General features: G+C 34.7%; 1 protein-coding gene across 5 annotated transcripts in view; it reads right to left on the reverse strand.

The window, feature by feature from the left end:
* sona (sol narae) overlaps positions 1 to 24808 on the reverse strand; it is a 62911-nt gene that overhangs the window by 20981 nt on the left and 17122 nt on the right. For all 5 annotated transcript variants that reach the window (XR_011032247.1, XR_011032248.1, XR_011032249.1 and 2 more), the window contains exons 3-4: positions 23241 to 23669; positions 13376 to 13471 (exon numbers count right to left, since the gene is read on the reverse strand). Coding sequence is in view for 2 of the 5 variants with exons in the window: in XM_068288539.1 (XP_068144640.1) it covers positions 13376 to 13471; positions 23241 to 23669 (525 nt within the window). In the remaining 3 variants the exon portion in view is untranslated. The remainder of the gene's footprint in view (positions 1 to 13375; positions 13472 to 23240; positions 23670 to 24808) is intronic.

Below are 24808 nucleotides of genomic sequence, written 5' to 3' on the forward strand. Positions count from 1 at the left end.
TAGTTCATTTGAACGCCCCAAAACGAAAGACTTAAGAAACGAACTTGAATTTGTTCCCAAATAAATTAAATACTGACAAAGTTCAATGTCCCAGCTTACGAACACGCGACTCTGGCCAAAATGTCAACAGCTAAAAAGCCACAGCAGCAGCAGCAACAACAACAACAACTAAGTAAGCAAGTACAACAACTTGTGCCATAAACAAATTGCCAACAGACACATAAAGACACACAGAGAGAGAGAGAGAGAGGCAGAGAGGGAGACAACAGCAAAAACAACAAATTGCTATTGATGACATGCCAGCCAACCGAGGCAAACAAAATTTTTACTCAACGTCTATTGAAAATTTTGAAGTTTATTTTTTTATCTTTGTTTTTGTGCGTTTGGCGCGTTCAATTGCAATTGCTTTTTGGTGGTGTTGCTGCTGCTGCTGCTGTTGCCTTTGGCTATTTGCCTGTTGCATCTCTTCGATTTGGCTTTGAATTATGAAAAATGTTTGCTCTGGCGACACTTAAATGGATTTGCCAATGGTTAAACAGTGCGTAAAATGATAAATGCTTATGATAAACATTTGCCATTCAACTTGAAAGTATGTTGAGGCGGGGAAAAACGAAAGAAAAACCTTTGCAGTAGGTTAAAAGAAAATTTAAGGCGAATGTTAACATTGGTTGCTCTTCGATATGAAAAACACAAGGTTTAATTATTTTGTATTTGACTGAAGCTTATTGTTTTATAAGATCAGATTCAATTGACTTTGGCAATTAATGAAATTAAATCGATTTAAACTAATGGGAAGGGAAAGATTTTTGATAAAGATCAAATTTAGGCTTTGTTTAACCAAATGTCTCTATTATTTTTTGTATTTATTCTAAGGCTTTTAACTTTATTTTACTTTTTACACAAACTTAATTAACAATTACATATATAAAGTAACAATTTTTATGTTAAATTGGTAGAACAAATAAATCTTAATGCAGATTTTCTCGTTTGTCGTTTTCTGATTCTTTCTTATTGTTAAAAATGACCTTTATACAAATCAGCTGAGATTTCACTTTCTTAACTCAGATTCCAGGGTATCTACTAGTCGATTCAACAAACCAAAAGTGGAATGAAATGCAAAGTCTTTTCTACGGTTTTCAAACAAACTTTCCTTGCCTTGAGAAAGAAGCAAACAAAAAATAACCAAAACAATTAATTTACTATTAATTCTGTCACAGACAACTTTAAGTTGCATTTTTTTTCTCTCTCTCCTTCGGTTGTGAATTTAGTTTTATTTCATTTGTTAAGTTATTTTAATTTATGCGACTGCCTGCAAATTTTTTTTCTTCGCGGCTGCCAATTGAGAGCAACTTGAAGTATTTTTTTTAAACATTTTTTTGCAGTTCGATTTTTGTTGTTGTTGTTTAGTTAAATTTACTTTTTTATGCATGTGTTTTTTATTCCGCATTTTCCAGCAGACTGGCCAAGGCATTTTGGGCGTGTGCTGTGCCAATTTTTTGTTGTTGTTGTTATTATTATTTTTTTTTTGTGTCGCGTTTTCTACGCTTATTTATTTATTTTAGCCGAGTTAGTTGAGTTCTTTTTGGGACGTGCCAGCCAAATGTTATGCAATTCGTCTACCGAACGCAACACGTTGTAATTTTAACTAATAACATTAACTAACTATGTATACGTGTATATAGTATATTTATCTGAGTTGCATTCGGGATTAATGGGAAAAAGCAATTAATAAATTACTTGGCGATTTATGGGAGTCTTTTTCTACACGGAAAGTGGCGGCTTTTAATTTGGGGAATGGTAAAAAGCATTTTATTTAATTGCTATCAAGAGAATTTGTCAAGCCTGAAAGTTGAATTTTTTTGTTACTTTTCAGATTGTTGAGTGCTTGGCAAATTTATGTAAATTGAACTTTACTCTATGATACGATAAACGAAATTTATTGCTAATAGATTTGGCTTCAAAACGTTAAGTTCGGCAACTATTGAAAGTAAGGAATAACTGAGTGGGAAAAGTTTTGGGTATGGCAAAGCTGGAAAGTAATGTTGAGAAGATTTTCAGTCACTTTGAATTATCTTTTATTAAGAATTGACAGTGTTAAAAGTACTGAAGAGATATGCTTACTCATTTCTTAGCAATAAAAGTATAAATCTTTGTATCACCTTTAGAGTGAAATAGCTCATTCTACAGTGCAAAGATTGCAAAGATTGTGCTTGGATTTCTACTGAGATGTAGATTTTCGTACAACTTTTAGGTGTCGAGGTAAGAGTTAAAATGTATTGTAAGATATTGATACTAATGGGTCCTTTAAGAGCTTCTAAGCTTTCTAATACAGCTTAAGTGGCTTTACTTCGATATGTCTTAATCGAGCAGACAATAAATGTCTTATACATATATGGACTACATGGAAACGAGGTTTTCAATATTCGATGAATACATCCATTCCATTCCATTACTTAGTCATTCCCTTTCTTAAAGAGTGTAAAGAATAACCAGTCTTGAATCCTATGAATATTGAACAACTATGTATTTCTTTCAGACATATGTATGTATTTGATTACATTTTGATTACATATTCAGAGAAAAATGTTTGCTTGCTGTATGTCTTACATATTGTATATAAAACAATCTTTGAAAACTTTAATCTCATAATTCGTTAAAATCTACTTATCTATCGACAAGGTGCTACCAAGTCAATTACATTCGATTTAAAACAAAAATAACTGAAACAAGAAACCATGCCAAAGAAACAACAAGGAAAACAGCAAATTGCTTTCAAATCACGCAGCTCAATATGTAGACTGGCGGGCTTTTAGCCTGGCCTAAAATGAATAAAGTTGTCTACTTGTCTAGGTTTATGTAATCACCCACAACATGATTGTTACAGTTGGAGATAGGAGTCAGTTGGACTTCAAATGTGTGTGTGTGTGTGTGTGTGTGTGTGAAAGGCTATGTTTTTTTTTCGACGTAACACACTCTGTGTCCCGCATCTGCGCCGAAACACTCGCTGGATGACTAAAACCCCACGCCCCAATCTCAATCTCAACCCCAAAATAGATTGCAATCAAATGTCAATCCTTTTTGATGGATTTGTGATGATATTTTTTGTTGGCCATTTTCTATATCTTTTTGCTGATTTATTGTCTCTATCTCACTTCCCTCGATTGCATAATAAGTAAGGTCACTGAACTAGAGAAGGAAAAAAAACATTACCCTCTATGTGTGTATGTATTTTCAATCGACAAAAAACCAACTCACTTACAATCAAAATTAACACCTTTTGTGTTATTTGTTTTTCATCTCGATTTTTATTGATTCGCCACAAGCAATGGCAAATATAGCCGCGGATCAACCGCGAGACAGAGGCAGCTAGCCAAAAATCACTTTTTGCGGTTTGTAATTTTGGAAATTAGCATAATTTGTGCAAATTCATGACACGATCAAGCATTGTGGCTCTGCCAGGGGAAAGAATTATGTTTGTCATTAAAGCCATGACTATTGGCCTAACGTCGCTGCTGGTGTTTAATGTTGCGGGTTTTATTGCCGCTGTTGTTGCAGCTGCCACCATGCCACACAGACAATGAGCCACATCAAATGCCGTCAAGAAACTGAATTGAAAGTGGCAGTTAAGTGAGTTGGATTCAAAAAAAAGGAGACAAATAAGAGAGTAAGGTGCAGACGATTATTTTAATGAAACAGATGGACCTCTTACATACTCTTACATACCACAACCATTAAAAGTACATAGAACAGAATAATATATAACTGGCACTTAAGGCAATTGAATAAGTTTATATCTGTGATGACAGCTGTTGATGTAAAATTTTGATTCAATATACAATGCCCAGGTGATGGATTTGTGTTCACTTTTATGGCTAATCAGTAAACTTTTAATGCTCACTATAAAACAAATTGCAAGACAAACGAACTCAAAATATTTAAAGGCATAACCAAAATCTTTGGCATCGATTAACTCACAAAAAAGGGAAACGAATTTAAAGTTTTTCATAATTGGATGTTGCAATTTCAAAAGTTGTTACTGTAAATTCAAAGCTGAATTCGATATTGTTTTTGGCTTTAATAGAATTGTTAGATATTATGACCCTTCATAAGAGTAGTGGCTTTTTTATTTCAAATAAAAAGACACAAGACTAAAATACTCTCTAGCGAAAAGAATTTTCAATTACAGATCTTCAACTGAATGATCAATCAAATGCAAAGGTGATTTCATTTAAATAATCGCATAAATAGAATAATAACCAAGTCCATGTTGTTAAGTGATCATTCACAGCCTGCACTTGTTAACAAGCTAATGCAAATAATTGAAACCTTGAGTTCAACTTAAATATTTGTTTAAATTGCCACCTCATCAATATCTTCTCATTATCCCATCATCGTCGTCATTATCATCATTGTGGATCATCAATGAATATGCGTAATGGAATAGATTTGTTTTTTTTTTTTCGTTTTGTCTTTGTCTATTGCAGTTGATTATTATTGGTATTTTTAGTTATCATCTTGGTCAAGGTTAAATCTAATCGCCTCTTAGGATCGGCTTTTCAATGCAAGCTCGTGGAGAGTCATAAAGTAAGCCAACAATAAGAACAAGAACAGCCACTCACACTTACTCAAGACCTGCCACGGCCCCAAACTGTGTTAACAGTTTGTTTACATAAAGCTAGCTCGTTAAAAAAAAAAAAAGAAAAAAGAAAAACTACTGAGCACAGAGAGAAAAAAAAAATGGAGATAAAGTAGAAATACTCAGCCCCCACTCGCTTAAATCAGCTATATGTACATACTTACTTAGCTACACACATTCTGATCAATGAATATTTATAAAAAAAGAGAAAAAAAAGAAACAAAAAATTGTAGTTGCAGCCACCGCCCATGGTCATTCTATGGCTTAAGAACTTGGCCCACACCGAAACGTTCTAAACCGAAAAGCAATCAAAACCAATCAAAATTAATTTGCTCAAGCAAAATGTATCTGCCACTAAGACGCACTCTGATGTAGTTGTTTTTTTTTCTTCTTTTTTTGGTATAATTTGTTATAACTTCTTTTTTTTGCGTAGCTCTGCGTTGTGTTGCTTTGCCAACAAGTTCAATGCGAACGGGGGGCGAGTCAAAGTGCGCTTTAAAGTTGCCGCTCCAATAAGTTTAATGTAAGACCGTAGGCTGAGGTTGAAGTTGGCTGATTGATATATATATTGGATATCGGTTATTGGATACTGGGTGTATTGGGCTCACTAGGCACTAGGCGTATGGGCAGCAAACGTTTAATGAAGTTGATGTTGGAGTTGAAGTTGCCATGTCAAAGTCAAGTGGAGTCAACATCAGAGTCAGGTTATCCTTGCACTTAGCTGCAATCAAATAGTGAAGGTCTCTCAAGGTTGACAGTCGTTTTAGATAAAAAAAAAAACACCAAGCAAGTTTTGTCTGATCTATGCAGACATAGAACACTTTATTGCTTCAAGTCGGGCGTCAAAGTTGTCACTTTAAAGTGCAAGAAAGTTGTCATAGAGGTCGAAAGGTAAGGTGTGGCAGGTATAGAAAGCAGACACTCTCATAATTGACTTTAGTTATATTTGGAATTAAGCCATCTAACCTAGATCTTTGGAGGTGCAACTAGAATTCAATTAATTTTTTGCTAAGCAATGAAATTGGTTTAAACTATTGAGCAAACAAACTTCAAAAGAGTTTTCAATATGATTATTTTATAACTTTCTAAAAATTTGTAGAATCAATGAAGATGAAATCGGTCATTTTAAGAAGGGAAATATCATTCTTGGCAGAGAAACTTTCCACCGACTCGTCTCGTCTTGTGAAAAGTTGAGTTCTTGATTCAAATACCTATTTTATGCCAGATTCTTCTAAGCTGTTTCTAAAATATGAAAAAAAAATGAGAGTCAAATTATGTCAAACTAAAGAGTATCATTACTGAATGATAATCTAGTATGTCAAACTCATCTTCTACTGTAATTGGACTGAAAGTTAATAATAAAATGCTAATGCTAGTTGAGTCATTTTATTTATCCAACTTCTTTCTACTGATACTCATCTGTAATGCTTAAATTAATTGTAAAATCTAATTAAGATACAAAACATTATCTTATCCTGTTATTGTTGTTGCTGTTGCTGCTAAAGCTTTATTCATGTTTAGCAGACAACGAACTGAGGAAATTTAACACCTTCAAAACGCAAGTCAATTAAATTTGCATTTTCCTTTCCAATCATCAATTGGGAATTTTCTCATGTAATCCGCAATTCGGCGTCAATTCAATTTGACTCCTTAATTCACTTAAGCCACTGCACAAATGACTTTCGCTATGACTCTCTATATGTCTATGGCTTGGCTTAATGCCTCATACACTCCTCCTTCTCCTTGGGGATTTTCTTAGCCGCTAATCGTCTTATGGCATCGCAGATACTCACAGTGTGAGTGTGAGTGTATTCACGTAATCGAATACGCCTGCCATTAAAGCCAGGCCATGGAGAGCACAGAGGAACGGCACCCGCCACTGGGTTTTATTTCTTATCAAACCATTTTCGAGAGCAATTAAAAATCATTTTTCATAAGGAAATTGCCACAGACACTGCCCCAAATTGTTTGATTAAATAATATGGAAACAACACTAGTTAGTGGATTAAATTGAGAGAGGTGAGAGGGGGGAATGTGTACATATAATTGAATATATCTTTATATATATATATGGCTGCTGTTTTTTTTTTTTTTTTTTTGATCAATTTTGGCTCGTGTTAAATGCTTTTTGATAGAAAATCTGCATTGAGGAGAGAAGTGAAGTTTTATGAATATTGGTAACACGCTTGTCGGTTATGTCGACTCGATTTAGTTTCAAATATGAGATTTTTCGTAGTCGTTCCTTGCGGCAATCGAATCGAGTAACCGAAACTCGAATGACTTGAGCAACAAACTTGTCAGTTGATTTTTTTGGGGTGGGTTGCGTCGTCTCTGCTTTAATTTATATGCATTGGAATTTGGTGAAAATTTGTTAATATATATTTATGATGCAATGATGCAAATTGCACTGACTTGTTGAAAAGGAAGGAGGAGGAAATTGATTAATCAAAAAATAAATTGACATTTATCTGCTATTCACCCACACCCTCAGTTGGTCTTCTGCTTTTGATCAGTTTGTTAGATTTGCCCTTTGCATTCAGAGTTTGACATTTTGGCGAAAAAGATCAATATGTACATGGCATATTTCTTACCATTTTGATGCCATTTGCTGTTCATCTATAGCAAGCAATTATTAGGTAGCTAAAAGGCGACTGACAGACACAGCATATTGCCATTTCGGCCACGCTTAGGCAGAGGCTTTTAACTTTTCGGTCAACTTTATTAGACATAGACAAACACTATGCGATTCGACATTAGCTAAGAGAGTAGCCAAACGAGTTTTCTAGAGCTTCTGCTGCTCATCATGATGATCATCATCATTGGTAGCATCATCATTGTCATCACCTTCTTAAACAAATTGGTTACTTGGCAAACGCTTCTTAGCCTTGATATTTACAAAAAGAGTTGAACGTGTGTCCAACAATTTAATTTCTAACTATGTTTATTTAAATATAGTTGCATTGATTTGCATCAGGTTTAAGTGCACACACACACACACACACACAGTGCTCACTTTACACTCACGCCATCACATCACAAAATTTATGTTATTTTGCTCATTTCGGTTGGCGTTGCTCAAGCCTTTCCGTTGCATGACATTCATTTAGGTGAAACGAAACGATTTGCATTATAAAATTGTTCGATTGATATTTATGAGACGACATTTGCAATGTTTAACACATTTAATGGTTGCTCATATATAGAAACTACGGATCGATTTCTTAATTGCATCTAATTGAGTTTTTAACCCCCTTTTATTTCGTTTGGACACTAAAAATGTTTCTTTTGTTTTGTGGTGTTAGCCTATGACGCTTTTATTATGCAAGTTTTTTTTTTTTCGTTTCTGTTTTCCATGGTTATGAAATTTACACAACAATTTCATTAATGCTTCATGTCTACCAAGTTCTTTTCAGATCTTAAAGTTGGCTTTTAGTGTATAGATAACTAAGCTTATTAAGCTAATGATATAATGAGTGTGAGTTCTTTTTAAAGGAATTTTGTACCAGTTTTGATTTGGGTTTAAATATTTCTGTTGCTTTGTTCTATAACAAGTTAGAAACACTTTCATAATACCTTAAATTAAGGATAAAGGTAATGACATTTCCCGAAATTGGAAACATCTTCCTTACAGGTTCCATACCCATCTCCAAATTGCTAAGACTAAGTCACATTAACTTGAACTTAATTTTGATTGAAACAAATACTAATTAATAAACACATTACTTACTAAAGTTAATACATCAATCAAACTAAAATGTAATCTGTTGTCTAAAATTGTAAACTGAGCGTTTCATTTTGATATTAAATTTTATGATCTTGGATTTATTAGCAACATCTGTTATAAATTTACTACAATTATATGGCTTATTAATTCTCCATATCTAATATTCTCAGATACCCTCTGGATAATTTCCATTATTAATATACAACAATAAAAAAAAAAGAAACTCATCAATTTGATTACCACACGGAAAAACTGAAGATGTGTTTTTTCCGCCCATTTCTATTATCGAACCCAACAAAAGGCATTAACAATAGAGACAGAGACAGGGAGAGAGAAGGGGTAAGTGAGCTCTGCCCAAAATAAAAACAATTTATAAAATTAACAGAAATTTAGAGAGAGAGAAAGAGTGTTACATAACAGCCAAGCACTTATATACATATGAGCTCTGTGAAAGGGGAAGAAACAGAAATAATGCATTTTGTTGAATTCAGGGCCAAACTTTTCAGTATGCATGGGTGTAATTAGCAGTGAGATAACAAATTTTTGAGCCATCATTCAGTTGGGATGCTCGAAGGCTCGACCTTTTTGTGTGTGCATACATATTACTCATTTGCTTGGCAACCTGATGCTCTGACATTTAACGCAATTAGCATTAATCAAGCTTAGTTACAGTTGCCACTGCGACTGTTGGTTTTCAGTTTCAAGAAGTTGAAGAACTGATGGTCCGGTCTAAAAGTTATGATTGCAATTCATTTGATTGACGTCTGCAGTTGGCGCCTGCGGATGCTTCTGCGGGTTTCCCTTGAGCTCGTTTCGTTTTGATGAATTTTTACGCATTTTTTTGTCATAAATTTTAGTTTTATTTTTTTGAATATTTGCTAAACAAATTGACAAACATTTACCATTTAAAAATACAACCACAAAATGAGACTCTTTTCTTATGAGTGTAATTGACCATGAATTAACCATGTGGCATGTAAATGGGTTTCTTTAGTTTTTGAGTTTTTTGTCTCTGTTTGGTGGTGCTGGTGCTTGTGGTGTGGGGGGATTATGCCAAATTCAATGTTAATACTGATTAGATACATTATCCAACGATTAAGGTTATGCCTGTAGACAAATGCGAAGGAGATGCTTCAAGTTCAGGGTGTTAAGGGCATTCGACGCAGAGCATATGTATATTTTTCCCACACTTATAAATGAGGGATAATTGTAGGTATTTTAATAACATAGGATGCATCTCGAATCGAGTGTGGGAATTGAGTGTTTTTTTTTTTTACCAAATGGAAGAAGTTTTTAGGTTTAAAAGATAGAAGAAGTGAATTTTATAAATTATTATATAACGACCTCATCTATGTATCTCATTAACCATCATTAGCTGATTTATTAATTATTTAAATGAAAATTGAAACTAGGGCGTTTTGTATATACGACCACACATTTGGTTTGACTACCAAATCATTTCTAGTTCAAACTTTTAAGATATTTTTCCAATTCTTTCCTAAATTTTAAAAGCAGATAAGCAGATTGAATGGGATCAGATTTTCGTCAAATCGAAACCAAAGTCAGTTATAAATATACGAAAAATCTCATTGGCTAGCATTGTTGAGTATTATTTCCTGTAATTCTAACTTTTGATGTCATTCCTTTGTTAAATCTTTGGTATTTCAAATATTTTCCATTAGCTCATTGTCATTTCAATGTTGCTAGGGCTACTGTCATGGCAAATATGCATAAGCTAATTAGTTATTAATTGCTATTCGGTAGCCATTGACTACACTTAATTTGAATTTCGATTAGTAATGCTGCCATAATCATTCAAAGAAGAGGATGGCCACTTTATCTTTGATTGGTTAGTTAAAACAAAAAGCAATTTTATATAATATTTGCACAAAATCTTGAAACAACTTTATTAGACTGTGCGTTTTCGTTGTTAGGCAATTTAGTTCATTAATTACCTCTACTTTGATTAATAATAAGTTAAGCAAGGAAGAGAAATAGGAGTGGTAATATTCAAAATCCAATCAATTTAACTACTCAAAAGATTTTGGTTGTCAAAAAAATAAAATATATAAAGTACAATTCACAAAAATCGTTGATATGACAGACAATTTCTTTCATAATTTCTTCCGACAGTTATTTTGAAAAATACTTTTGTAGTTTAAATAGGCGTGGCCTTCCCCTTCGCCAACAGCAGCGGCAGTGGCAGCGGCAGCATTTTGAGCTGTCATCAGTATCTCCCAACATCGAGTGACTTGTCAGTTTTGTTGGCCATTTTATTGTTGTGGCTTTTACGCTGTCGTGACGTTATATATAGTTTTCTGGATTGCCTGTGGGCTGGGCGGCCCATCAGTTACCATGGAACTGCATTTTACTTGCCAACTTTATGTAATCGAAACGAAAACACCAGCAACAATAACAACAACAACAAAAACATGAGCCAAATAGTGCGTGCAAGTCTTGTGCCAATTTTCGAAGCCATAATTAAATCAGATGTGAAAAAAAAATAAGCTAAGCGAAACTGTTTAACTGAGAGAGAGAGAGAGAGAGAGACTTTTGCAATATAAGCCATGAGCAAGTTCGTTTCTTAAGTCTTTTGTTTTTGGCGTGAAAAAAGGAAAGAAAAAAATTGGCTATTTAAAATATTTTAAAGCTATTTCTTAAAAGCAATTTTTGATAGCTATTTTTGGGTGAGACTAATTAAATGACCATTGCAGCTCGCAACTTCATTTTGGCGGCTTTTTTGTGTTTGAATGGCCAGAAGCAAAATCTTACGCAATGCATGGATGTGCTACCTTTAGACATCTTCTGACGATTTCTTGTTAATTACAAAGTCGACATCGACGCGGTGTTGTCTCTTGATATTTTCAAGCCGTTTAAGGTCAAACACAAAGCCGGAAGACCTGCCAATGTCCAAGCCGGCCAACCAACCGGCTAACTGGCCGGCTGGCTGGCTGGCTGGCTGGCTGGCTGACTGGTCCATCGCCCGACGACGACCAGCTGCGCACCTCTTTGGAGATCTTGCGAAATTTTTGTCTATGTGTTGGTCTCTGCCACATTTGCACCTCTAACAAATGTCAGCAGTAACGGCCAGCGAAACATTTTTCATGTGTACCTACATATGAGTATTTTCTACATATTACTTATGAATTTTTGCCATCTTTCAATGCAATTTTTCGGCGCACTTGGCCATAACAAGTCGGTCAAGTCAAGCCAAGTCGCAATGGACCGGACCCAGACCCGGACCACTAGACCATCAGACATTGCTTGTTTGACCTTTTATTGGCTGTCTGTAATTATTATCAAAAACTAGAGAAAAATCAATTTTTCGGTTTTTTTGTTGTTGTTTTGTTTAACAAATTAAAAATAACTAGGCAGATGTCCGATATCCGTTCACGATAATTGCCAGCACAAACAAAAAAATAGCCAAAAATTAACAAAAACAATCGCCAAAAATATTGTTTTGAGTGCCAAAGTTGAAGTTTTAAGTCTTGTTTATTAGCCACTTTGATGTTGACTGTCAATGATGATTGTTTTTTTTCTTTTCTGTCTCTCTTTTTTGTAGGTTTTATTGACCTTATTGTTTGGCTTAACTTGGCTTGTCCATTTTGGTTATTAATTTGGCCAGCCATTGTGACATTTTGCTTGTGCAATTTAATATGCAATCAACATTTGAATTATAAGATTATTTGTCATGGCTAAGGGATTTGTGCGAATTCTTCAATGAATTTTAATTAAAACTCCACTTCCTTCAGCCGAATCGAAAAACTTGTTCTAAAGTGTCATATTTTTCTCTTTCCCATACCTCTCTGCAGATTGGTGTCTATTTCCGTTTTGGGGTTAAATGTTAATTGCCAATTGTTTTATTTTTTAATTGAACGTCAATGGAATTTATCAGACAACTGAAATCTGAACAGCATATACAGAGGAAAACCTAACTTCTGTTCGACAATGGCAAATCTAACCTTGAAACAATGAAATACAGATAGACAAATGTACAATAATAATTGCAAGTGCACATGATCTCAATTAAATCAAGGAAGTCATCAAGAAGTTGTTTGAAATTTTTGGTTTCATAAAGTGTGAAATGTCAGAAACGTAACTGATGATGCAACAGATCTCAGAAAATATGTTTCAAAAACTTCTGAGATCAGTATTTTTAAAAATTATTGATTATGAAATGAAATGGAGTCATGAACAGCAATCTCTGCTGTTGAGGACAACTTTATGTTATAGACTTTGAGAAGACCTAAAAACATCTATGACGGTTTATTAATATTTGAATTTGTTGAAATAATTATCACCTATATGACATTATTATATAGAATCTGTCAATATGGCCAAGGTGGTCAAACAGCAGCCATGAAATATATTTTTACAACAGAAAGACCAATGAGAGATTTTGAATTCTAATTGTAAGTAATTTTGGACTGTCAAAAAAGTTTATCTTTATGAATTTAATAGGTACAAATTAGTCGACCTTCAGTTTTTATTTTCGTTTTGTTAAATGGACATGCAATTTACATTGACGATTGGCCAAACGTCTGGCCATTTATTCGAATGTATATAGTATGTATACATCGTGGTGTATATGTAGATACGATAAATTAATGCTTAATCAGCAGAAATTGTCTAAATCCGCAAATTATCCGCAGTGGTCGACGGGCGTTTAATTGTAACGACAATGCCGGCCCCCAAAGTGCAAAACGGCGGCGGCCCACAAGAAAAATACATTTTTTGCTACTTTATTTTTCTTTTTGTGTTTCTAGTCTGTGTTCGAGTTAGCCATGTTCAATACCAAAACTGACCATAACAATGGCCATCTGTCTGTCTGTCTGTCTGTTAAGTAAAAAGAACAAGTCTTAACGGGTGCGCTAATTGAAATTCTTGTTCTTATACACTTTGGTTTGTCGTTTGTTTGCTGTATTTCATTTTATTGATTGCAGTGACCTTGTGAGGTCAGAAGTATGAGAGATTGAATATGTGAAGTTAAAAGAAAAATTATATTGTGGACTTACCATTATCAAATCACCCGTTTCCATATGGCGACGCATCAAAATGGCTGCCATATTGCGCTCATCCTGGAAGACCTCACCAATCTCATCTCTTTGATGCTGGAAATAAATGGAAAAACGTTCTTAATGGACATATTTTCTTTACACTTTGAAGAAATAGTTCTGAGTATTTGAGTTCAACACCTTGAAAACGGTTTTCAATTAAAAAACAATTCATTTCTTGAATATGAATACATTCCAAGCATACCATTGGCACAAAGCAAATACAAGTGCAGCTGGCCAAAATAAATTTAGAGCTATTATTTATATATAACTAAAAACCGAAACGAACAAAAAGCAAAAGAAAAAAAAAGCACCTAACAAAATGCCGGTCTGTAATTTTCTTAGACAAAGCGCGTGGTTAATTAAATGCAACCCTGTCGAGGAATGGTCAAGACACTGAGCTCAGAGGAGGCGGACAAGGAGGTTGTGGTGGTGCTGGTGGTGGTAGAGACACCTCTAAGAGCGTGGGGTAAACCACAAAAACGGACTAGTAGGACTGCGAGCTTTGATTTATGCGGTTGGTCAGCAAATGTGACGCCTCAGCATGCATGTCACTCATACGCCATGTGTACATTGCCGTTGGCTGACCATGAAAAATACTAAAAAAACGAAAAAACAAAAAGTAAATACTTTATCCAAAAGCTTAAGCTTTTGACATTTTGGCCAGCTGGCTAAGAGGTTTTGGCTTTACATCGCTCTGGTTTCGATTCTCAACCAATGCTCAATCCTTTGACATCGACATTCGGCCAACTTAGCCGAAAAGAAACAAATTCAAGGCAATTTAATTGCCAAAAATTGTGTTTCTTTTTGGCTTAGGAATACCCGGGGGATATTAGCGGCGATTTGTTGTGCATATTAGCATAAATTTTGATATCTCAAACTAATTAAATTAATTTGAGGCTACGCTTGCCCATTAATTCTGTAATAAATATCAAAATAAATGTAATCTGACACTTGACATCAGCATTTGGCATTGACCAAACCAAACTGAACCGAACCAAGCCAACTGTCCACATAGAAACTTGTCTGCGGCACTCTATCAAATTACAAGCATAAATCATTTTTCATAACTGGCCGTATTAAAAATTGGCTTAATACTGCAAAAACCAAATCAAAATCAAAGTCAGAGACAAATGTGATCTAAATGGCCTTTACCCAGCATTTCTGATGAAAGCCAAGTGAGAGACATAAATCAGTCTAAGAAAAACCAATGACCAAAAACAAAAAAACAAACCAAAATTATCAGCAATTAGATCTTTGCCAATATCAAATAATATTAGAACAAATAATGCTCAAGGCTACTTTTGATAAAATCAACTGAAACTCTGTGCACTTGCTAGCTATTCGTATTGCTTTATAAGTTGAATATTATCCATTCAGCAGAGGACAGAATATCTTATTCCCATTCTACCTGTCATACTTTAAGTCTTATCATACCCTCTTTCTCTTTTAGGATAAGAAGTCTTCTTAAAGAAGAACAGAATAATCTTAATGGAGAACTAACCAAAGTCAAACGTGCTGTAATCGCTTAAATGTAAGTAAATAAAACTGAAAATAATAATTAATTTTAACAATAAGTAAATGTCTATGATCAGATATAGCATTGTGAGCTATGAAAGGGTTATACAAAAACTATTTCCCTTGGAAAGTTATAAGCAATTGTTATAGGAGTGCCCATAACTAAATCTATAGCTTTGTAAATATAAATCTTATAATACTATATCAATTATTGGATCTCTCTCATCTGTCATAATTATTAATTTGTTAATCGAATTATTGTGTTGTCAATGTGAGGCGTTGTTAGGTTCTCCCCAACGACCGTCAAAACGTGCGGACACGCAATTGGGCAGCAATTTTCATGTGCAACAAGGCATTTATGGCTTAATTTGTTGCTGCTGTTGTTGTTGTCGGCGGGGCCATGCCGTTGAGTCGACCTTGTGGAAAATAAGTTCAAAGCAACAAGTGCGACCCCCACACCACAACCGATCACCGAGCAACAAGCAACAACTCACGTATTTCGGTTGCCAAGAATTTCAGTTGTCAACGCTGGCTCCAGCTCTGGCTGGTGGCCAAGTGTTTTGGCCATATTTATGAACTGTCAGTGACCACTTATTGGCCAGCATTTGCTCTTGACTTGACTTTGCATAGACTAAAAACATAACAACAAAAAGAAACTACAAAAAAACATGCACCAATTTCCTTTTGTACGTTGACAATTGTTCATAGAACACATTTCGATTCATTTTGTTTTTTATTCTCTTTTTTTCAGTCTTATTGCTGCAATTTTAATTAGTTGAATTGATGCATGAATTGCAAATTGGATCGTATCGGTACGATGTGTATTTCGTTTTCTTATATTTTATTTATGGCGTCGTAAAATTTTAATTACAAAATGGCAACAAGACATTATAAAGATTGCCAGACATTGATTTGTAGTGCAAAAAGAAAAAAAGAAACAAACTTATGTAAAACACATTTCTTGCTTGTTTTTTTGAGTATGCCCCAAAGGGTTTGAAACATTTTTCTGTATATTTCTGTTATTATTATTATTATTATATCATTAAAAGTTTATAGAGCAGTGAGAGAAATGGCTCTGTTTGCGATTGCTGAACGATTGTGTGTGGGTGGTTGAGTTATAACGAGAATCCAAAGAAAGCGAGAAGTTGAGTAGGCAGAGAAATGATCAAGATATTTTGCTTTCATTTTGAAAGACCAGAGGCCTTAGCTTTATATCATATGACCGAAGTGTGTATACCCTTGAAAAGAAGACCATTTCGCCTTACGAGACTAAAGAAATCAGTATGTTCAGAGAACTTTTGAACTGACAAACTCAGAGCATCAACTAACTCACTCTTCTGCCAGGGAATTTCGCAAATTGTTTGCTATTGTTTTAAATTATATGGTCTTCCTTATAAATAATCTTTCTAAACCAACAACAAAGAAGCGAAAAAATGAAAGTAAAAGCATAACATTTAACAACTTCCTGACCATGCTTTTTATTTGGGTCTCTTTCTACCACATTTTTCTTTTTGGCAATTTTGTTATGCAAATGAGGCCTCAACTCCACTCAACGACAAAGAAATGAGAAACAAATGACTTAAGCAGCGAACTTGGCGAAGTGAAAATTAGCCTATGAACCTTTCAAGTATATGAGAGAAAGACATAAAGATAGCAAAATGGAGAGGAAGAGAGACATCGAGAAAGAAGTAGGCAGGAGAGGTGGAAGAAGGTTAAACGTTAGCCCTTAACCTGACCAGGTAATTTGGCATTGTTTCTTGTTATTTGCTGCGGGCCAATGCTAAAGGGGAAATGAAAGCTCTACAAGTTGAGTCTTTAAACATTTGTTTTTTTTTGGCTGGCGCCCACATTCGACTGGCAGTCGCAGTCGCAGTTTGGATTTGGAGTTGTAGTTGGCTTAGATACATAAATCCGCACACCATTTAACCACGCTAACTGACAATTAACGCATTAGCAGCCAAAGTCGTTGGCCGTGTGGGCGTTTGTTTGTTTCTTGATTGTTGAATTTCTTGTACGTAGTTGTTGGTTTGATTTAGTTTGTTACGCATACGCCAGATTGGCCGCGTCGCATAATAATTTCCATTTATCAGCGTGTCGGGTTTTTGTCGATTTGCTTTGGCCGTTTATTACGCACCATTATGCGTATTGTTCATTGATTTTCTCTACACTCAGAGTAAAGGCATGACAATGCCAAGGCTTTTTCTTGGCCTGACCTGCTGGAGGTGACCATTGTTTGTCTATTATTTGGCTAATTACACACGTATTTCATTGCACATGATCAATGTTATGATTATACTTGGATTATATTATTTGGTAATTTAAACACAATTGTTGTTGACAATAATCAGCTTGAATGGTTTAGTTAAGATATGTAATTGAATATGAAAGAATGAAATTGAGATGGATAGACTAAGATTAACTGCATATTCTTATAAATCTTATTTCAGGGGGTTGAAAATCCCAATGGCAGTCAATAAGCAGTCAAATTTGAAAGTTTGGAAAGGGCTTTCTTTCGGCTTATTAGCTAATCGAAATTGCCCAGAGTTAAGTGTAGCTAGTTACTCTCATTTCCTTAAGCTAACTATAGTTTTGGATCATTTATTACCTAAGTGGCGTATCTTGTGGGTCTCTATGGAGATCTATCATCATGCAGTATTGGCCATGTTATCACATGGCAACAACATCATTTATCTTCTAGCAATTACCGCACTGTGCTGGGAGATACTTTCTGGTGAACCATAATTTGGTATCTCCCTCTTTCTTTTAGGTTTCGCTTGTGTTTGTTGTTAATCATCAGAGGTTTTTTTAATGTTTTCTGGCCAATTCGTTAACTTCCTTGAAATTTCTTTGAAGTCGACGATAGATAAGCGTAGCTAACAAAATCACTAAGCAACAGAAACAAAAAAAGACAACTAACCTAAGAGAGTGCAAAAAGGGAATGAGCAACCTCGACTTCAAATGGTTCGTTGTTGATGATTGTTGTTGTTTTTGCCATTTCTGTGGTTGTTGTTGCTGATTTTGTTTTGGTTTTTTTTTTTTTTTTTTTCAAAGCAACAAGCCGCACAGCGTTAACAATAACTGCAACATGAGCACAGCAGCAACAGCAACAACAATAACAACGACTGCAACTGTCAGGCAATGGCAACAACTTGGTCATATTATGCAACGAGCCATTTTAGCCACAAAAAAAAGAGGCATAGACGAGCGGGAGTGAAAGACGATGCCGCGGTCTGGAACTGCTTTCTAAGCCACAAGACTTTTCCCCCCAAATGCAATCATCAAACTGAACCAGTGAGCTAATTTTAAATTCATTCAACTGCTGCGCTGCTCTGCTGACCGATCAGATATAGATATATAAAGAGAAAGAGAGAGAGAGAGGGCGAGGGGAAGAGAAACAGAGAGAGAGAGACCATAATCGCCAGCTCATTAATCATGCACCTCCTATCTGCACCTCCGCCTTGCCAAATGGTCGTCGTTTTGCAATGACAAGATACAAATACAACAATTTTTTTTTTCGGACTTGTGAAATGTGTGTAAAGCATTTGCTTTACCCCTTACTTATTTCATCTCTCTCTCTCTTAAAGCACTCTCTCGTATTCTCTGTTGTTGTTGTCGCGTTTTTGTTTTTATTAATTATGCACTATTAAAAATGCATTTTTGTTGTTATTTTGTTGAAAACTTAATTAGTTTGCTTTCAATTCCAAGCGGAGCGCACTCTTATGAGTGTTTCATTTCGAGTCCGAGTTCGTTGCCTAAGTCTTTTGATATGCATTTGTTGGCTCTTTTTCTCGTTGGTTTTTGTTTTCTGAGCCATTTTCATGGTAATTGACCTGGCTTTGAGTGAGCCCATAGAAATAGGTTTAAAGTTTTGTTTTTTTGGGCAGGTTGCCAAGCCTTAGTCGAAAAGGGGATTGTTCTGGCCAACAGAAAGATAGAAATACCAAAAGAGTATAAACAAAGGCAAAGCACCTTAATACACTTGAACAACAACAATTGAAGGAAACTCAATGTTACAGACTTAAAACGTAAAAGAGGGCGGATCTTTCTGACAAAACTGATCAAGAAGACTATCTTAGAGAAGACAAATTGGAAGGAAACATATTTATCTGAATTATGGATACTACAAAAACGATTCCGTGGAAGTTGAACATAATTTGGATGCGAGAGAACCAAATAGTAAATAAGACTAATTTCATTTCTACATTCTAATGGCTTATGCTTTAAAAATACTTTCTTATGCAAGGCTGTGATTAGAGTTAAAGAGGATGCGTTAATAAAGGGCCAGCTGTATTTATAACTAGTTTAACCATCTGATTAAACTATCTACATCATCCATTCCCGTTTGTATTATAATGAAGATGTTGTATGTTAACGATTTATTCTACTTGTTCTATTAGAAACTGTTCGCTCAGAGTCAATTTCCAACCAGCAAATAAAGTAACTACTCGATACGAACTGGTATTAAAATATAGATTATAAAGCAAACAGAACTTCATGTGGAGAATCTTTACTTTATATGGTCCTAGAGCTTCGGTCTCCATAAAATGATAAGCTAAAAAAGTGTTACCGTAAACTATAAAACAATACAATTATTAAAGAAAACTATTCACCAACCAATTTTTCTGAAATGAGAAAACCTAAGGTTTCGGGATTCAGAAGTCAGGAGGATTCAGGATTCATTTTGTCTTCTTAGTTCAAACAGCTAAAACTTTTTGGATAAAGCCTTGAATTTAATAACTTAACATTCTCCATATCTTTGAAAAAATGTAGTTTACTGAGATAATTTAATGTTAAACGAATCCGAAATCCTAAAAGAAATCTTTTATATTTTGGAAATTTTCTTCAAGTGTAGGTGAATTTTGTTAATAATCTATTTAGCCAACTAATTAGCCTAAGAAATGGGGAATAACTCAGTGTGCCAATTGAAATTGTGAAAAATATTTTTCCCATTCTGCTAATTGTATGTAAAATATGTTGCCAGGTTTTTTTCTTCTTTTATTACTGGCTTTGTTTAAGCCAAGTTGAGTTTCTGCCTGTTTGCTTCCAGTTGCCAGTTGCCTGCACCTTTTATTTCATTTTTTGTGGTTGTGGATTTTGACCTTTGGTTGAATCGGTTGGCTGAATCGATACAAATGCGGTAGTGGGTGTGCCTCAGCGACGCCTTGTGTTTGCCAAAAAAATAAACTCAAGTAAATAAATAACTAACAAAAGAAAATGTTGGCTAGGGTGTAGCCTACCTACAATGAAAATTTCACTCCTCACGAAATCTGATGAAGAAAAGTAAACCCAAAAAGAAAGAGAGCAAGACACCATGTGCATGGGGAAGGGGGAAAGAAGGTTGATAAAAACAAATGCAACTATTTCCGTTGCTTTATTTTGCCAATTTTTTGTTTTTTAATTTAAACTCAAATTAACTTTTGACACCAAAAAATTTGGAATATTTTCTTAACCACTTTTTTGCGGTTGATTTCTGCCAAAAAAAAGAAATAAAAGCACAAAGAATCAAACAAATACCACAAATTAGAATAAATGTTTCTGTGTGGAAGGTCTCACTGACAAAATGCCAACATTAGCCGACAAAAAAATAAAAGCAATTCAATTGTTATTGCTCTGGTTGTAGTTATGTGGTCTATAGCTTAAGGCCATATCGGTTATTATAGTGCCAAGTCACAGAAAATGTCTTTTTCGTGGGTTTAATTTCGATGTTGCATAAAAAAGCATAAAATACATAAAATCCCGAGAAGTAAATCTGTAAATTTTTCAATTAAAAACCAAATAACAAAACACAAAAAATCCTCAATCCAATGCATAAATCTTTCCGCATTGCACTGACAGAGGCTTAAAAGTTAATTTATCACATATAAATCAAAAAAGACCTACAAAAGAAAAAAACGGCCATACATCCCAAGCCGACTCTGGGGTACCCTAAAAGGGGGAGCTCAAAAGGGCAAAGTCTAAGGAAACTTTGCTTCTTGAGCCATTAATTACTATCATAGTAACTCAATTCCAATCTCTTGATCCACCCTACATCTAATGGACCTTAAATTGAATTAATTGAATTATTATAGGGTATGCAGAAAGAGTTTGTTGAATATTTCTCTGGTGGTGTTTGTTGGCCAGTTACTTGCTTGTGTCGTCTGACATGACATTTCACTTTCATTTCCGAAGTCTGTGTCTTGCATTAAAATTATTTGTATATGCACAACAGGGGCCGCAACAATCCACAACCTCCACCCGCAGCACAACCTCCCCTCCACCTCGGCACTCCTCCCCCATTTCCTTAGCCGTCATATAAACAAACTCTAGCGGCAAAATGTGTGGTAATAAGCAAGGAAAGTAAAAACGTGTAATGAAATGCGATCGATCGATCGTTCAGAAAAAGGGAACACGCCCACCAACAAAAAAAAAAAAAGGCCAGCCGCAGAGCAGAAAGAAAAATTGATGCATAAAAGAAAGTCAATTGAAATAAATCGTGAATTAACCTAAACGCAATGGATACTCTTTGCATTCACAGTCATTTGCATAACTATTCGGCATAGGTTTTCTACAAATAATCCTCTTACACGTATCTATTTGCATAATAATCTTGCTTCTAGTCATGATAACTACTGCAAATGTCCATATGTATTTGTATATATATAAGCTGATTTCCGTACGTCCTTGACTTTAGACATTTCGTTACTCATTTTCATCATGTTTCTCTTCACACATTCATAAGCAGCTAATTTTATATAACAACAAATGTAATTAAACAACAACAAATAAGTATACAATATACATTTTTCCAACAGCCAAAGCCAAGTCATCGTTGGGCCTAATCTCTTTATCACATGGCCAATTAATTTTGTTAAGATATGAGAAAGAGAGAGAGAGAGAGAGAAAAAGAGACCGTAGCCAAAGCGAAACTGAAACGCAACTAAAAAGCAACTTCAAGCGGAAGCCAAATGGCAAGGCAGAAAAAGAGCTACAAAAATTGTTACAACTCATGATGTAATCATGTAAGTGCAACAAAAATAATCACAGAAACCTCAAGCAAACAAACAAAAAACTAAATTTTAAACAAAAACAAAAAAATAATAATAAAAAAGAGGTAGAAAAAACTCTGACAAGTTCTGGGTCATATTTGAAAAGTCATTGCAAAGTAATTTATTTACATAAAAATGCTTTGAAGATAGCCAAGAACAAAAGAAATTTGATAAATGATAGTGTAGTGAATGGGAAAAATGTTCAACAAATTAAAAGAAGGCCAAAAGCAATTGTTGATAAAATTGGAAATATAATATAAAATTATTAATAATTTAGAGGATATTTCCTGTGAAACGATATTCCATGAGATTATCTCAAAATTATGAAAATTGTTCTACATATTTTAATTAATCATTTATAATATTGATTGTTGTAGCGAATCACATTTACAGAATGGCTGAATTGTTTCTCATCGAGAAATTTTGGAATTCATCTGCTTGTGCCCCTTTATTTGATACCCTCTCTTCTTTGTCATGGTAGAATAATCGTTTTTAATCGTTGTAGAGTCGATAGTTTAACGGAGTGGCGGATCTAGAGATATATGTACATATGTAACTTTTGGGGAAAACTTTAATAAATCTCTTAAATCACTTTTTTAAAGCTGTAAATACTTTTCTTTACACTTCTCCTCTACATATTCCTAGTGGCTCTATGTACCTCTTTGCCATGGAATGCGACAAAACCTTTCATTATTTATCAAAGGATAGTCGAATTTAGAACTTAGGTTCTTAAAAGAGCGACAATACTTATAGCAGTCCATGGATTGACTTTTTGAAAACTACTATGGAGTTTTAGAATGTAGTCCTCGCTAACACAAACTATTAGCTACAGACTACATTAACAAATCTATTCCCTATATTGCAAATTTTTAGGTGCCAATTTTCACACCCCTAGATCCGCTTTTGCTTTGATATTGACATTTCATAACTAAATATTTCACAGCTTCGAACGCGTCCCTAAAAAGTCACTTTGCCTATGAACTCTAACAAATTTGTAATCTTTAGAAAAGTACCTGAAGCTCAATTCTTATATCTTAAGAAATATCTTATATCTTAGAAAATTTTAACAAACTAATAGGATATTAAGAAAGAGTATACAAAATTATCCAGTTAGATTTAAAGTAAACTCAGGGAAAGACTAAAATACTCGTACTACGTATGTATATAAGACCGAAAACGCTTCGAATGGCCTATTAGATATATTTTGACTACTTTAATAAACCATTTTACCTTGTTGACCTGTTTTTCCCTTACTTTTGCACAAGTTTTCATTTTCAACTTACCTCCTCTTTGACCACCTCCTGTAGATCTAGGCCATGTGTGGCATTTGGTTCACTGCCCACTGTCCACATTTTCAGATCATGTGGTGATCCCTTGAATAGGCCCTGGGTGGCCTGAAGCGAGAGATTCATTTGTCTGCCAAAGGCTTCGAAGGACACATTGTGTGACTTGATGGCGCTAACATCGAGCAGATGATTGCCATTGATGCCAGCAGCTGCCTGTTGCTTCAGTTCACTGTAATATGAATTCTTGCTGAGATCCTTTTTCACATGATGCGGTGGCAGAGCTTTGCTAGGGCTCGAATCAATACTGCGACGCCGACGCTGATGTGTGTGATGAGTTAGCTGAATGAGCTCATAGTGGGGCACTGCATCGTGTGTATCCACATGGAAAACGGATTGCAGTTGCTCCGCTGTCATTTGTTTGTGAAGCTGCAATGGAGAAATAAGTAGAAAATCGATTATTACCCGGGGGTCCAAAAGCAAAGCTACAAATTGTAGCAATTGTGGAATTGTTAATTGAATACAGAAATTATTATCAATAATTCAATGTGAGCATGAGGCTCTGAGTTTGTTGTTGTCGTGTTATTGTTAGTGTTGTTGGTGTTGCTGCTGCTTTTCAAACGGTTTTTATTTTCAAGTGGTCTAGAGATTAACGACTGAGCCCAAAGACAAGTCAAGTTAAGACAAGCCAAGCTCAGGCTTGAGTGTATCTTCAGCAACTGGGTCAGGGTCAATGTGTTGTTTGTTTGCTCTAAGATTTTTTTTTTATATTGTATATATACAGATATATATATATATATATATATATATTATTATACTTATGTTTACATTTCCGAAATTAAAGATCTAGCTCGCGTGTACCAGCAAACGAATTCATATCGCAACTATTTTATTTTTATTGCGAATTAATTTTGATTGCTTTTAATGGATTTTTAATTTAATGGTCAATTGTTATAGTATATTTATATAATTGAACTCATTCTGATTTAGTGGAGATTAATTGTGGGGGATTTCCAGTTTGCATTAGACTTACAATTAATTGTTTGTCAGGTCTAAGCATTATCTTGGCAATTGCATTATTTTGCATAAGGTTAGTTTGAAAATATTTCTTTGGAATAATATAAGGGAAACAGATCGAAAGGACAAGTTAACCTTAGTAGGTTACATTAGCTTATGGCTCTTAAGATATTATCAACTTAGGAATGTTTTTACCCTTTGCCTGTGAAATATTTCACACATAAATATATATACATATCAGTAGGTCATTATTAGTCCTTAACAGGGTTTATATCATTTTCTGCCTACTCTGTTTATTGATATTCTATCCTACAGATTGAAACGCGATTTATATGAACAACATTAAGTAATCCGTAATGAAAATATTTGTTACTCAAATCAAATTTTATTGATTTTGATGATGAAAGATAGCTAAATAATTTGACTCTTCTTCTAGCGATATCATATGAAACGTTAGTGATATCTTCAGAGGTCTTAAACGCAAACTTATTAAATTGGAAGGATAGTAAGATTATTATATTTTAAGGCTTCTTAGGCATTGCCTAAGTATT

This window comes from Drosophila tropicalis, unplaced genomic scaffold (assembly GCF_018151085.1).
Source record: "Drosophila tropicalis isolate 14030-0801.00 unplaced genomic scaffold, ASM1815108v1 contig_593, whole genome shotgun sequence".
Lineage (NCBI taxonomy): Eukaryota > Metazoa > Arthropoda > Insecta > Diptera > Drosophilidae > Drosophila > Drosophila tropicalis.